The 11,623-nt window shown below is 56.5% G+C and overlaps 1 protein-coding gene across 1 annotated transcript; it reads left to right on the top strand.

The window, feature by feature from the left end:
- The first annotated feature begins 1,772 nt into the window (after window positions 1-1,772).
- Window positions 1,773-10,762, top strand: NXNL2 (nucleoredoxin like 2). Its single transcript, XM_006154335.2, has 2 exons — window positions 1,773-2,074; window positions 10,559-10,762. The coding sequence occupies exons 1-2, from the start codon at window positions 1,773-1,775 to the stop codon at window positions 10,725-10,727; spliced, it is 471 nt and encodes a 156-aa protein (XP_006154397.1). The 3' UTR covers window positions 10,728-10,762.
- The last annotated feature ends 861 nt before the right edge of the window (window positions 10,763-11,623 follow it).

The raw sequence follows: 11,623 nt of genomic DNA, 5'->3' as shown, positions 1-11,623 counted from the left end.
CAAGAGACCGGTGAGCGGGGCCCCCGACGGCTGCCGCATGGGGGCAGCCTCAGGTGATCTCTGGCGGGGTCCTGCTTAGCCTTCACCCGCCTGGCGCATTAGCACACGTGACACTGAGCAGGCTGGCCTCTTCCCGCTTCATCCCTCGGTGAGACTGCAGGGGCCGGCTGCAGCTGGTGGCTCCGGGAGGGCACTCTGACTTCCCCTATGTCCCCAGCTTGACTTCCCACGCGTCACTTAGATTCGCACCTCTCTCCTTGCTGTAGTGCTCATAAAATACTCTTTATTGATTGTATCTTTTGTTGCCCCCTCTGGGGTATAGCTCCAGACGGGGCACAGGGGTGGGCCTGGGGAAGTGAGCGCGGTGGGGCAGGAGTCCTAAGGCTGGATGCAAAGTCCTCCTGCTGTGAAAGACCTTCCCTCTCACTTCCCAGGTGCCGACTATGAAGTGAAGGACAGCCAGCAGACTAACAGCAGGGGCATACCCGCGTGTGTTCTTACCCGCACAGGCACATCCCGGAAAAAACACCTGAAACCGTGGGTTTGGAGAGCTGGTGACGTCTAAACGGGAGGGCAGGGGCCCTAGGCTACTTACTCGGAGAGGATTCCGTCAGGAAGAGGAGCAGCCCTTAGGGGACAGGAGGGGAGGAGGACCTTGTAACCACGTCTGGGTGGCGTGGCAGCCACTCCTCCACCCTGCTGGGAGCCTTCTTCTTGAGTGGGTGAAGTGGGGGTGCGGCTGAGGGGGCGGGGTGGCAATCCAGTTCCCTTTGGACGAGCTGTCTTTAAGCAGGCTAGGAGAGTTCAAAAAAGCCTCTCCCCCATTGGCTGTTTTCAAAGTGACCTGGGCTCAGAATAACCACTGCACCCCGGGGCGTCTGGGTCAGCAGGTTCTGCTCCCCTCACCGCCTTTCGCTTTTTGTTATTCGTTCATCATGAACGTTTTTGCCTTTGTTTTGAATTTTAAAAATACTGTGTTACTGCACACTTGGACGACCGACTTCAGAAGCCCTTGGCTCTGCCGGGCGGGCGTCCGGGCCTCCTAGCGGGCCGCAGAGCCGACGCCGTTCTCGCTCACCGTGCAGTGCGGGTACTCTCGCTCTCCAAACCCGCAGGGAAACAGAAACCTCTAAGAACTGCGCTCGGTCTCCTCCGGACTCCAGCTCCGGACTCCAGGCACGCAGGCACGACAGGACGTCCGAGGCAAACACCCAGAGAGGTCAGATCCCAGGTTCCCCTGCCGGCCCAGCCGGTACGGTGCAAACCTAACTATCCTTCCTCTTCCTGGGCCCCCTCCACGCTCCCCAAAATCCCTTCCAGGGTGCGGGGCTGGCGCGAGAGCTCCTAGAAAGTCGGCCCGGGACACCTGCGGCGGGAGGGCCAGGGCGGAGGACCAGGAGAGCGCGCAGGGAGGAGAGGCGTGGCGCGGCGGGGGCCGGAGGCACGGCGAGGGCCCGGGCTGGGAGTGCAGCGGGCCACGCGGGAGTGCGGGACGGGACGGAGGAGGAGGGAGCGGGGTGCCGGGTGGCGTAGTGGCCCGGCGGTCTCGGTCCCGAGCCGGGTGGAGTCGCCGGTGTCCGCGCGTGTCCCTCCCGCGGTGCGCACGCCCCTGCCCCTACTCGAGGCTCCGCCGCGGCGGACATCTGGGCGGGGCCCCAACTCGGGCGCGGCCGGGCGGTGCGGAGGGAGGTGGTGCGGGTGGCGCTCCGCCCCGCGCCCGCAGGTGGCAGTCCGCCCCGGTGACTGTCCCGTCCTCGGGCGGCAGGCGGGCCATGGTGGACGTGCTGGGCGGGCGGCGCCTGGTGACCCGCGAGGGCGCCCCGGTGGAGGCCGAGGCGGTGCTGCAGAACAAGGTGGTGGCGCTGTACTTCGCGGCCGGCCGGTGCGCGCTGAGCCGCGACTTCACGCCGCTGCTCCGCGACGTCTACGCGGCGCTGGTGGGCGAGGCCCGGCGCCCCGCGCCCTTCGAGGTGGTCTTCGTGTCGACGGACGGGAGCGCGCGGGAGATGCTGGACTTCATGCGCGAGCTGCACGGGCCCTGGCTGGCGCTGCCCTTCCACGACCCCTACCGGCAGTGAGTGGGGCGCCCCAGGTCTCCCCCGCCCTGCCCCGCTCTTTCAGACCCTGGCTCCCTCCCACCCTTCCCACTCAGGTCTCGAGTGGGCCTCTCCATTTGTGCCCTCCTCTCTGCGGCAGCTCGAAGGGCGCCGACCCGGATCGCAGTCCGGAGCAGCCGCGTCCTCGGGGAACGTGCTGTGCGCACCGGCCCGCCCAGGCGGCTGCCCCGCGGGACCGGCCCCGGGGATCTGCGTTTCTAAGGAACTCAGCCCGTGCTGGTGTCGCGGGCCCGGGCAGCCCCGAGGGCCACTCAGCGCGGAGTCCTCGTCCTGGCTAAGGCGCCAAGGCGCTGGGAGCGGGCGGTGCAGACGGCTGGGGTGTGCTGGGAGGAAGGGGGTCCGGGGGCTGGAGGACCACGTGCTGGCCGCCTCTGCCGCTGAGTTTATGCGGGCGGTGGTGGAATTCCCTAAGTAGGAAGGCGTCAATGTCACCACCGCAAACGTAGGAAGAATGAAGCTGGGCAGTTGTGGGAGGTGACAAAACCCTGCTCTCCGCAGGGGACTTGACCCTGGCCTCGCTTTGGTGAACAGGGCATGCTGGCGGACTTGGCCCTGGATTGGAGTTGGGAGTTTGTGTGAACTTGAGCTTGTGCTTAGCCCTACTGTGTAGTGGTGGTGGGCCCAAGGAGGAGCGGTGGGAGGGGGAGGTGGTGGGCCCCAGGAGGAGTGGTGGGTCCCAGGAGGAGCGGTGGGAGGATATGCCTGGCCTCCTGGAGGAGGGCAGGGGCGGTGATGGCGCGCGTGGCCCTGGGTCTCCTGTGGTGGAAGGGGCAGACTCAGGTTGGAATCCTGCGCATGGAGGGGCGTTAGGAGGTGCCCATGTGAGTTTCCGGCTTGCTTTACAGAAGCTGCCCTCACAGTGCCTGGGATTATCCTTCCGCTGTGGCATCGCTTCCTGCACTAAGTAGGGTGGGAGGGCATTCCTCCTGGAAAATGAGTGGAAGGTAACTTTGGACAGGTCCACAGAGAAGCAGCGCCCCGGAAGAAGTCCGAGAGTCGTCCCAGACACTGCTGGGGGTGACTCCCAGCCAGGCCGAGGCCCCTGCAGGCAACCACTCAGCCTTTGAGGGGCTCACCTGCTTCCTGGAGGCCTCACCCCACCAGCCCTACGGGAGTCCCACTGATGAGCAATCCATGGGGGGTGGCTGACTGCAAAAATACTCATTATTGAATTGCTTCTGATGTGTGTATATAATACTTGGACTTCCTGGGCGCTGAAGTTACACGCAGCCACGGAAAAGATCCACCCGGTTCTGAGTGAGGTAGCACATTAGCAGTTAGGAAGGAGCTCAGGCCTTGGCCTGCGCGGTTTACCCACGGGTGCCCATTGGCGGTTACTGCTGGGCATAATGATTGTGAGTGTGGTTGGTGCCGCAGGCCAGGGAGAATTCACACGCCCGGAGAGAACCAGAGGAAAGGGTTCCTCACTTTCCAAGAGAGGAAAGGGGCCAGGTGCCAAGAGCTCCATCAGCCCCAAAGGTGGAGGGTGGGAGCTTTTATTTATTTTTAATTTTTAATTTTTTGCTAATTGTACTTTATTCTTTATTTCTTTTTATTTTTACATTGAATCACTATAGATCTTTACAGCGTACAAGATGAATTTTCCCACCATGAATGCACTACATATTAAATGTCCGAAGACATTACCAAACACATTATCCTTAGCAGATAATTTTACATTTTTGTGTCCATTAAATTTTTTAAAAATCGATTTTAAAAAGTAATAATTTAATTGTACTCATCATCATTATTATTTTGAAATTTGCTACAGGGCATGCATGCTCAGGGGAGAGAGTGAGAGTGAAAGCTAGCTGCCAGGTCCAGGACTCAAACCATGATTGGCCATGTGGGAGTGCAGTGCCTCAACCACTGCCTCTGGCTGGCCCCCATTCAATGACTTTTTTGGGTTTTAAGGGCAAGGATTTTATGGCTGGATAATTAGGATGATCCTAGGAGAGGGTGCCTGTTGGTCCTTTACGATCTCTGGGCCATTCCGTTGTCATCTCTGGTCGTCACGTCCGAACATCTGGATCCGCCATGTACTTGGTTGGCTGTTGATTTGGTATCATTGAGTGACAGATGTCTTAATCTTTTTTTTTTTTTCTTATTTTTTTTGGAGAGGTTTTTGCTATAGGGCATGCGCGTTCGCCAGACAGAGAGAGATAGAGAGACAGAAAGCGAGAAATCTCCCCCCAGGGGGGATGGCCCCGTCGCAATCCCTTCTCCTCCATTCTCCTCTCGGGATCTTGGGCATGCACGCACACGCACCCGGCGTGAGTTTAAGCCACTGGGTCGGGGATGCGAACTGTGGTCGACTACATGGGAGTCCAGTGACAGAGCCATTATGCTAACTGCTGGTCCCCAGACGTCTTAATCTTCATGTCTAAGGTTAGACATGTAGAAAAAGAAAAGTCAGCCGTCTGTGATGGGGTCAAGGAGGGGCCAGCTAACTCAGGAAGAAAGAAAAAAATGCCTGACCCCGGGGGAGTTTGGGACATGCCCTTCCCATACTTTCCACAGCGTACAATGCCTGAGCGCCTGGAGCTTGGCTGTTCCGCGTTGTCAGGGTTGGCCCCGTATGTACAGGGGCTCCTAGCAGTTGGCTGGTTGTGCAAGAGACTACTGCCCATTTTACAGACATGACATTGAGGCAGTCCGGCTCTCCTGGCCGCCTCCTCTGTGAGGGGTGGAGGGGCCTCAGCTTCCAGCAATACAGACTTGCTGGGGTGGGGGAGCCTCCCTTTTGGGACCTGCTGGAAGTGGTCCGTTGTCTCCAGATCACATACAGTTTAGAGCCAGCCGGAGGGAGGGGAGCAGCCCCGAGCAGGGGGCTGGCCGAGGGCACTGGCCACCTCTTTCTGGTCTCTGGTCTTCATCCCTTTGGGATTTTTCTTTGTATAAACTTTGCTATTTGTCTCCACCCCTTTCCAGACAGCCTTTGCCACCTGTAAGCGAGGCAGTGGGATATTCTGTGGGAATTACTGGAGCTATGCCCTAAATTCTGTTTACTCAATTCAGGATTCATGGAGTCAAGTCAGAGCATAATGGAAACAGCCCCCACTGAGAATCGCAAACGTGCAAGGCCTGTGGGAGGCACATTGGGAAGTGGTGAATGTGTGCAGGACACGGCTCCATGGCGGTGCCGTGGGGGAGCGGGCGGCACGGTGGCGTGGGAGCTCTGCCTGGCAGGCGCATGGCGCCCTCGCTCAGTGGCCTCAGCTTGGCATCCACTGTCCACTGGGCTGCGGTGAACAGCCCTAACTGAAGGAGGAGGAGAAGGACGTGGTGCTGTGGTGAGACGCGGTGCTCTATGAGGCTGAATCGCTCAGGACGGTTCCGGGTTCATGCCCAGAGACCTCTCAGACTACACCGGGCATGTGCGTGCCTGTGATCTGGGTGGGCCAAGACGGGGAGTGGGTCATTGTCAAGGCCCTGTTGGTGGTGCCCCCCACCCCCTTGCTCATCGAAGAAATAAACTTTATAAAAAGAGGGCCGGCAGATGGGCAACCTCATGGCCCAAACCTGGTCACTTGAAAATCACACCGGGCGCGTGTGCGTGCGTGCTCAAGATCCCAGGAGGAGAATGGAGGAGAAGGGACTGCGGCATGGCCATCCCCCAGGGTGGTGATTTCTCTTTTTCACTCTCACTGTCTCTCTCTGGTGAGCACATACGCCCTAAGGCAAAAAACCTTTCTTTAAAAACAAGTTGCTGAAGAATTTCTGAAGAAGTCACCATGCAGTGTCCTTGGGGTTATTTGTGGCGTGGCCGCAGGGAGGCGGTGGGGTGCCTAGAGCCCACACCCCACCCTCAAAGTTGCACAGCTCTCAGCTTTCCAGGGTGTCCCCCACACGACACATGGCAAGTGCCAACTTCTGCCCCAAAAGGCACCTGTCTGGATGTCCCTGAAGCTAGAGACTTGGCTGTGAGTTCCCTGCCAGGTGCTGAGCGAGGGGGCTGAGCGGAGGGGCTAGCCTCCCCTCGCCTCAACAGGGATAGCAGGGATGATACTGAAGCTACCTGCAGGGCTTTTGTTTGTTTGTTTTTCAGGATGAGATTCTCCTCTGCCCCACTTGTCTTTCTTTTTTTAAAATAAATTAAAAAAATGTAGACCAGGTCTCACCGTGTTGCCCACACCAGCCTCAAACTTTTGCTCCTTCTACCTGGGCCTCCCGAGTCACTGGGATCACAGACACGTGCCACCGTGCCCAGCCATCACGTTGGACCTGGAATCCAACCTGGGCCTGCCCTGTGGCTGCAGCCTGCAGGGCACTATATCTTAGCAGCACGCTCACTGGGGCCCCTCCTCCACATTCTTCTGAGTTTCTGGGTAGGAGTCCTTGTCCAAGAGAGAAGTAGCGTGTTCTAAATTCACGAGCAGGAATCTCTGTCGCATGCAGCCATTCCCAGGAGACACGGTGTGTGGTGATATGAGGTGACTTTATAGTGACCTTCTCATGCCAGCAGCGCTGGTCCTCTGGAATATCAGCAGACCCCAGAAAGGACTGGAGGGATCCCTCCTCCTCCTCCCTGGCCATGGGCAGGTGTTGGAGAACCTAGTTTCCAGGTGGACGAGGTTAGATTTGATAGGGAAAACACACACGCACACACACACACACACACATGCACAAAACAAAAACAAACAAAACACAAAACCTGGCCAGGCTCCCTGTGGGGTGGAGAGGGCTGGGTGGGGAGAGGTGCTGACTCGGTGGGAGCAGCAGAGTGCACGCCGGGCATCTCCGCTGCCTTTCCACCTGGTCTCTCTCTAGGCCTGCGTTCCAGCTGCCTCCTGGCCCTCCAAACTCGACACATCCACCGAATCCACTGATCGGGCGGCCCAGGCCCTCCTCTGCCATCCTCATTGCTGTTTTCCTTCATCTGGGTGCTGGGCCGGTTGAATATTTCCCTACCTGCTCTCCCAGGCCTCGGTGTCCCCATCTGATGGGTTCATTCAGACAGACCTGGGCTGGCAATGCCTTGCTCCCAGTCTCCCCACAGCGTGGTGCCAGACGTGGTCAGTGCTTGGCATCCCTGGGAAGCACGGCTGGTGGGTGGTTGGAACAGCAGGGCAAAGCTGGTCAGCAGTCTGCAGCTGGCGGAGGTGGCATCTGAAGTTGCCATGGTAACCTGGAGCAGTTACCTCCAGGCAAGGAGGTGGCTGGGTTAGGTAAAGGGAGGGGCTGACCTTGAAGAGGAGAAGCCCGGGCCCTTGATTTTCTTGGACTGGATCGTGAAGATGACATTGGCTCTCCTCGAAAGCACGCTCTGTGCTCTGTGGACACAGCTTAGTGGCCAGAGGGAACCGAGCTATTTCAGGGGAGGAGGTGGCTACTTGCTCTCCCGTGTGGCTCTAAGGTTACATTTGTCCCCAGGCAGAGGCTGCTAAGGTGGGGACTGAAGGCTGGCAGTTGGTGTCCCCTGATGATAATCTGGATAATCTGGAGCAACTAATGACCCCCCAAGCCTCTGTGTTCCTGAGAACCCAGTTTACCCTGCATCCCTCACCTGTGTCGGAGTACCATCTAATGTTGGAACTGACCCAAACAACAGCAACTCAAAGAGCTTAAACAACGGAGACTTTAAGCTGGTTTAAATGAAACGCCCTGCAGTCAGGGGCTCATCTTGAGGAGGGATGGAGGCCACTGAGGACACAGGCTTGGGTTTTGCTGTTTGTTCTGCCTTCTTCACAATGGGCAGTGACTCTCTGGGAAATCCAGTCTGTCCTCATGGTGTCAGAATTGCTGCTGTGTCTCAGACTGAACATCCTCACACCTTTCTCTTCACCATGGAGCCTCACTGATTCTGAGTCTGCCAAATACGCATTCCTGTATCAGTGTAAACAATTGAGCGGTTGTCCAAGCTGGAATTAGAAGGTTTTCCCCACCCAGTAAGAATGCTTCTATTCTGAAACATGGGCACTGTCCTGCCCCATCTTGCTGCCCGCAGTACAGGTGCTGAAGTAGCTACTTTTCCAAAACTGCCAAAGAGCTTAAATTAGGCTGCTGGCCATTTATGTAAGGAGCTACCTGGGTTGTTTCTACTGTATTTTCTCCATATTTTTGTCATACGCCTTCAGAAAAACGCTAACTTCGTAGGCTTATCACATTTCAGGTACTGTGCAGGGTTCCTTACACACCAGTGGGCTTCTCTGCTGTGTCGTCATGCCCACTACCTGATTCTCAGACCTGGGCAGGCGCTCGCAGCTGAGATCCCCGTCTCGGTGGCTGTGTTTGTGAAGGACCCGTGTCTCCTAAACCTGCAGTCTGACATGACTTTGAGTCTGCCGTGCCCTTGTGGCTTTGGTCTGTCAGCTCAGGGAATGCAAGTTCAGCAGAGTGGGCTCTGCGCGTCTTTTTCACTGTCTGATACATTTTTAAAATGTATTTATTTGTTCCATGAGTGAGAAGGACAGTGTGTGAGAGAGGTAACAACACCCCTAATCCTGAAACTGATGCTCCCCAGCTTCAGACGGCCCTGGATCATGGGTACATGTGTGTGCATGTACTCAGGTTCCTTTATGAGAACCCAAAAACTTCCCATGTGGGTGAGCCTTGCAGAATGCCATTTTTTAGAAAAAGGTCTCCCTTTTTTCTTTCTTGCAATGGAGCATGTACACTTGCCAGAGAGGGAGAGAGAGAGCACCCCCCAGTGGGGCGTGATCACACTGGAATTCCTTCTCCTTCATTTCTCCACTCTGCCAGGATCTGGGGCATTCGCGTACAGATGCCTGGTGTGTTTCTTCAGCTGCAGGGCTCAGGAGTTGAACTGTGGTTGGCCATGTGGGATCTGGCTCCCTTAACTACTAGGTCTTGAGTGTCGCCTTAGTTTTTAAGCTTATTCTTAAAAATGGAATTTTAGGACCAGCAGTTAGCGTAATGGCTATGTTGCTGGACTCCCACGTAGTCGACCGTGGTTCGCGTCCCAGATCTGGTGGCTTAAAACTCACGCCGGGCGTGTGTGCGTGTGTGCCCAAGATCCTGAGAGGAAAATGGAGAAGGGATTGCGGTGTAACCCTCCCCTCTGGGGGGTGATTTCTCGCTTTCTGTCTCTCTGTCTCTCTCTGTCTGTCTGGTGAGCGCGTGTGCCCTAAAGCAAAAACCTCTTCAAAAAAAAAAAAAGATTTTTAGGGACCAGCAGTTGGTGTAATGGCTTCATCACTGGACTCTCATGTAGTCGACCGTGGTTCAAATCCCAGGCCCAGTGGTTTAAACTCATACTGGATGTATGTGCGTGCGTGCCCAAGATCCGAGAGGAGAATGAAAGAGAAGGGATTGTGGCATGGCCATCTCACCTGGGGGGTGATTTCTCGCTTTCTTTCTGTCTGTCTCTCCTTTCTGGTGAGCACACACACCCTATAGCAAAAACCTCAAAAAAAAAAAAAAAAGGTTTCTTGTTGCCTTCTAATTCCATTATTTTATGGAAATGGTCTATATACCACTGATTCTTTGACATTTACTAAGATCCCTTTTGTGCCTGAGAACACGATGGGTCTGTCACTGCCTGGTGGAATCTGAAAGTGCAGGGCGTTCTCCTTTCGTGAGCAGAGCGACCATGCACTTTTCTCGCTCCTGTGAAGGTTTGTCTCTGACCCAGTCAGAAAGCAGCAGGAGATTCACTGACAGGAGGGTCTCGGGTGCTTACCCCTCCCACTCAGGCTCACAGCCCTGAGGGTGCAGATGCAGGAAGTGAGATTCCTGGGACTGGAAGGCACCCCTAAGCCCCCACAAGCTGGCCGGACTCCGCAGGGAAGGGATTGGGATTTGCACCTGGCACCACCAGGTCTGCAGGGAGGTAACCCCTGTGAAAGCAATGGCAGATGCGCTTTCCCTAAAGGGGTACAAATAATGTTATGAGAAGTGTGCCCCACAGGCTGGGCAGATGAGGTGACGGGGCTAGGAAACGTGTCCTCTGTGACGAAGTGAACACGCATTGTTGACCTTGTAAGCTTGGAAGTCGGGTAACGTTTTGGATTTATTTAGAACTCATGGGATTTTGTTGTTAAGTTTATTTCTTCCACCGGAGAGAGACCGAGACGGAGAGATGAGCATTCCCATCCACCCCCGGCTGCAGCCAGCACACGTCAAGGGCATGCGTGTGCCTGGTGTACAGGGAGACCCCAGGACAGAGCCTCGCGATGCGTCCAGTCCCTGACTGCCTCGCCGCAGGACCCCTGGGTTCTAACGTCATCAGTGCATGTGCCTGATACTTCCAACCGCCGCGATGCAGCAAGGGTGCAAACGCTTTCTGGGTTTATCTCTGGATTTAGAACCCCTGCGTGCAGTGTGGTCGCTCCGTGGCTGCACACAGTGGAGGGCAGGGCTGGGGACCACAGCACACAGGAGGCTCGGGTGGTCTCCTCGCCAGGAGGCTGTGGAGGCCCTTCCCTCCAGGTGCACATGCAGAGGTGCTAACCCCGGGGTCCCCCTCTTCTCTCCCGCAGCGAGCTGAAGAAGAGGTACAACATCACGGCCACCCCCAGGCTCGTGGTTGTGAAACCAAACGGGGAGGTCATCACCCACCGAGGGCGGACGCAGATCCGGGAGCAGGGGCCCGCCTGCTTCCAGAGCTGGGTACAGGTGGCCGATGTCTTTCAGAACTTCTCCGGTTGACCTGGCAGAGATCTCGGCGCCAGGCTGGGGCCGCCCTTGTCCCATGATCCCTGAGAGACTGCTCCTTTGCCTCTTGCTGGCGGTGTCTCTCCCTTCTCTTCAGAGCAGCCGAAGCTGGGGCAGAAAGTCAGTGCTGGTCAGGAAGAAAGTCCTCTCCACGGTGGTCCTGTGGCTCCTCTGCAGCCGCTTCTTAAACGATTCTTTGCAGAGTTTCACCCACCCACATGGAGGAAGGCCCTTCGTGTGCCCACCCGAGCTTTCGGAAGTCCACGCGGGGCATTTGCCGTGTCCGCCTCACTCCTCGGGGGACCGCGTTCACCGGTACATTTTCTGGCGATCTATCTCAGCGACACGTTTCATAACTATATTTACTAGTAAAGTTGCAGACTGTGTGCTTTAGCAAACCTGCTTTCCCCCAGCAGCTCTGACTTCCTTCCAGTGGGAAGCAAACAAGTCAATAAACGCCATGCCTGAACTGTTTGTCAAAGGTGGTAGTTTTCAGTGATGTCTCATCTTGGAACTTTCTTTTTTCCTCACTTTCTTTTATGATCGTGTGTGTGTGCATGCGTGCATGTGAGAGAGAGAGGGAAGAGAGGGAGAGAGAGGGAGGGAGGGAGAGAGAGAAAGGGAGAGAGAGAGGGAGAGAGAGGGAAGAGAGAGAGAGGGGGAGGGAAGAGAGAGAGGGAGAGAGAAAGGGAGGGAGAGAAAGGGAGAGAGAGAAAGGGAGAGAGAGAAAGGGAGAGAGAGGTGGGGAGCGAGAGAGGGGGGAGAGAGAGGGAGAGGGAGGGAGGGAGAGAGAGGGAGAGAGAGAGAGGGAGAGAAAGGGAGAGAGGGGGAGATAGAGAGGGAGAGAGAGGGGGAGAGAGGGGGAGGGAGAGATAGGGGGAGAGGGAAAG

The sequence above is a fragment of the Tupaia chinensis genome, unplaced genomic scaffold (assembly GCF_000334495.1).
Source record: "Tupaia chinensis unplaced genomic scaffold, TupChi_1.0 Scaffold000404_1, whole genome shotgun sequence".
Classification (NCBI taxonomy): Eukaryota; Metazoa; Chordata; class Mammalia; order Scandentia; family Tupaiidae; genus Tupaia; species Tupaia belangeri.
This window is presented reverse-complemented; position numbering and strand designations above follow the sequence as displayed.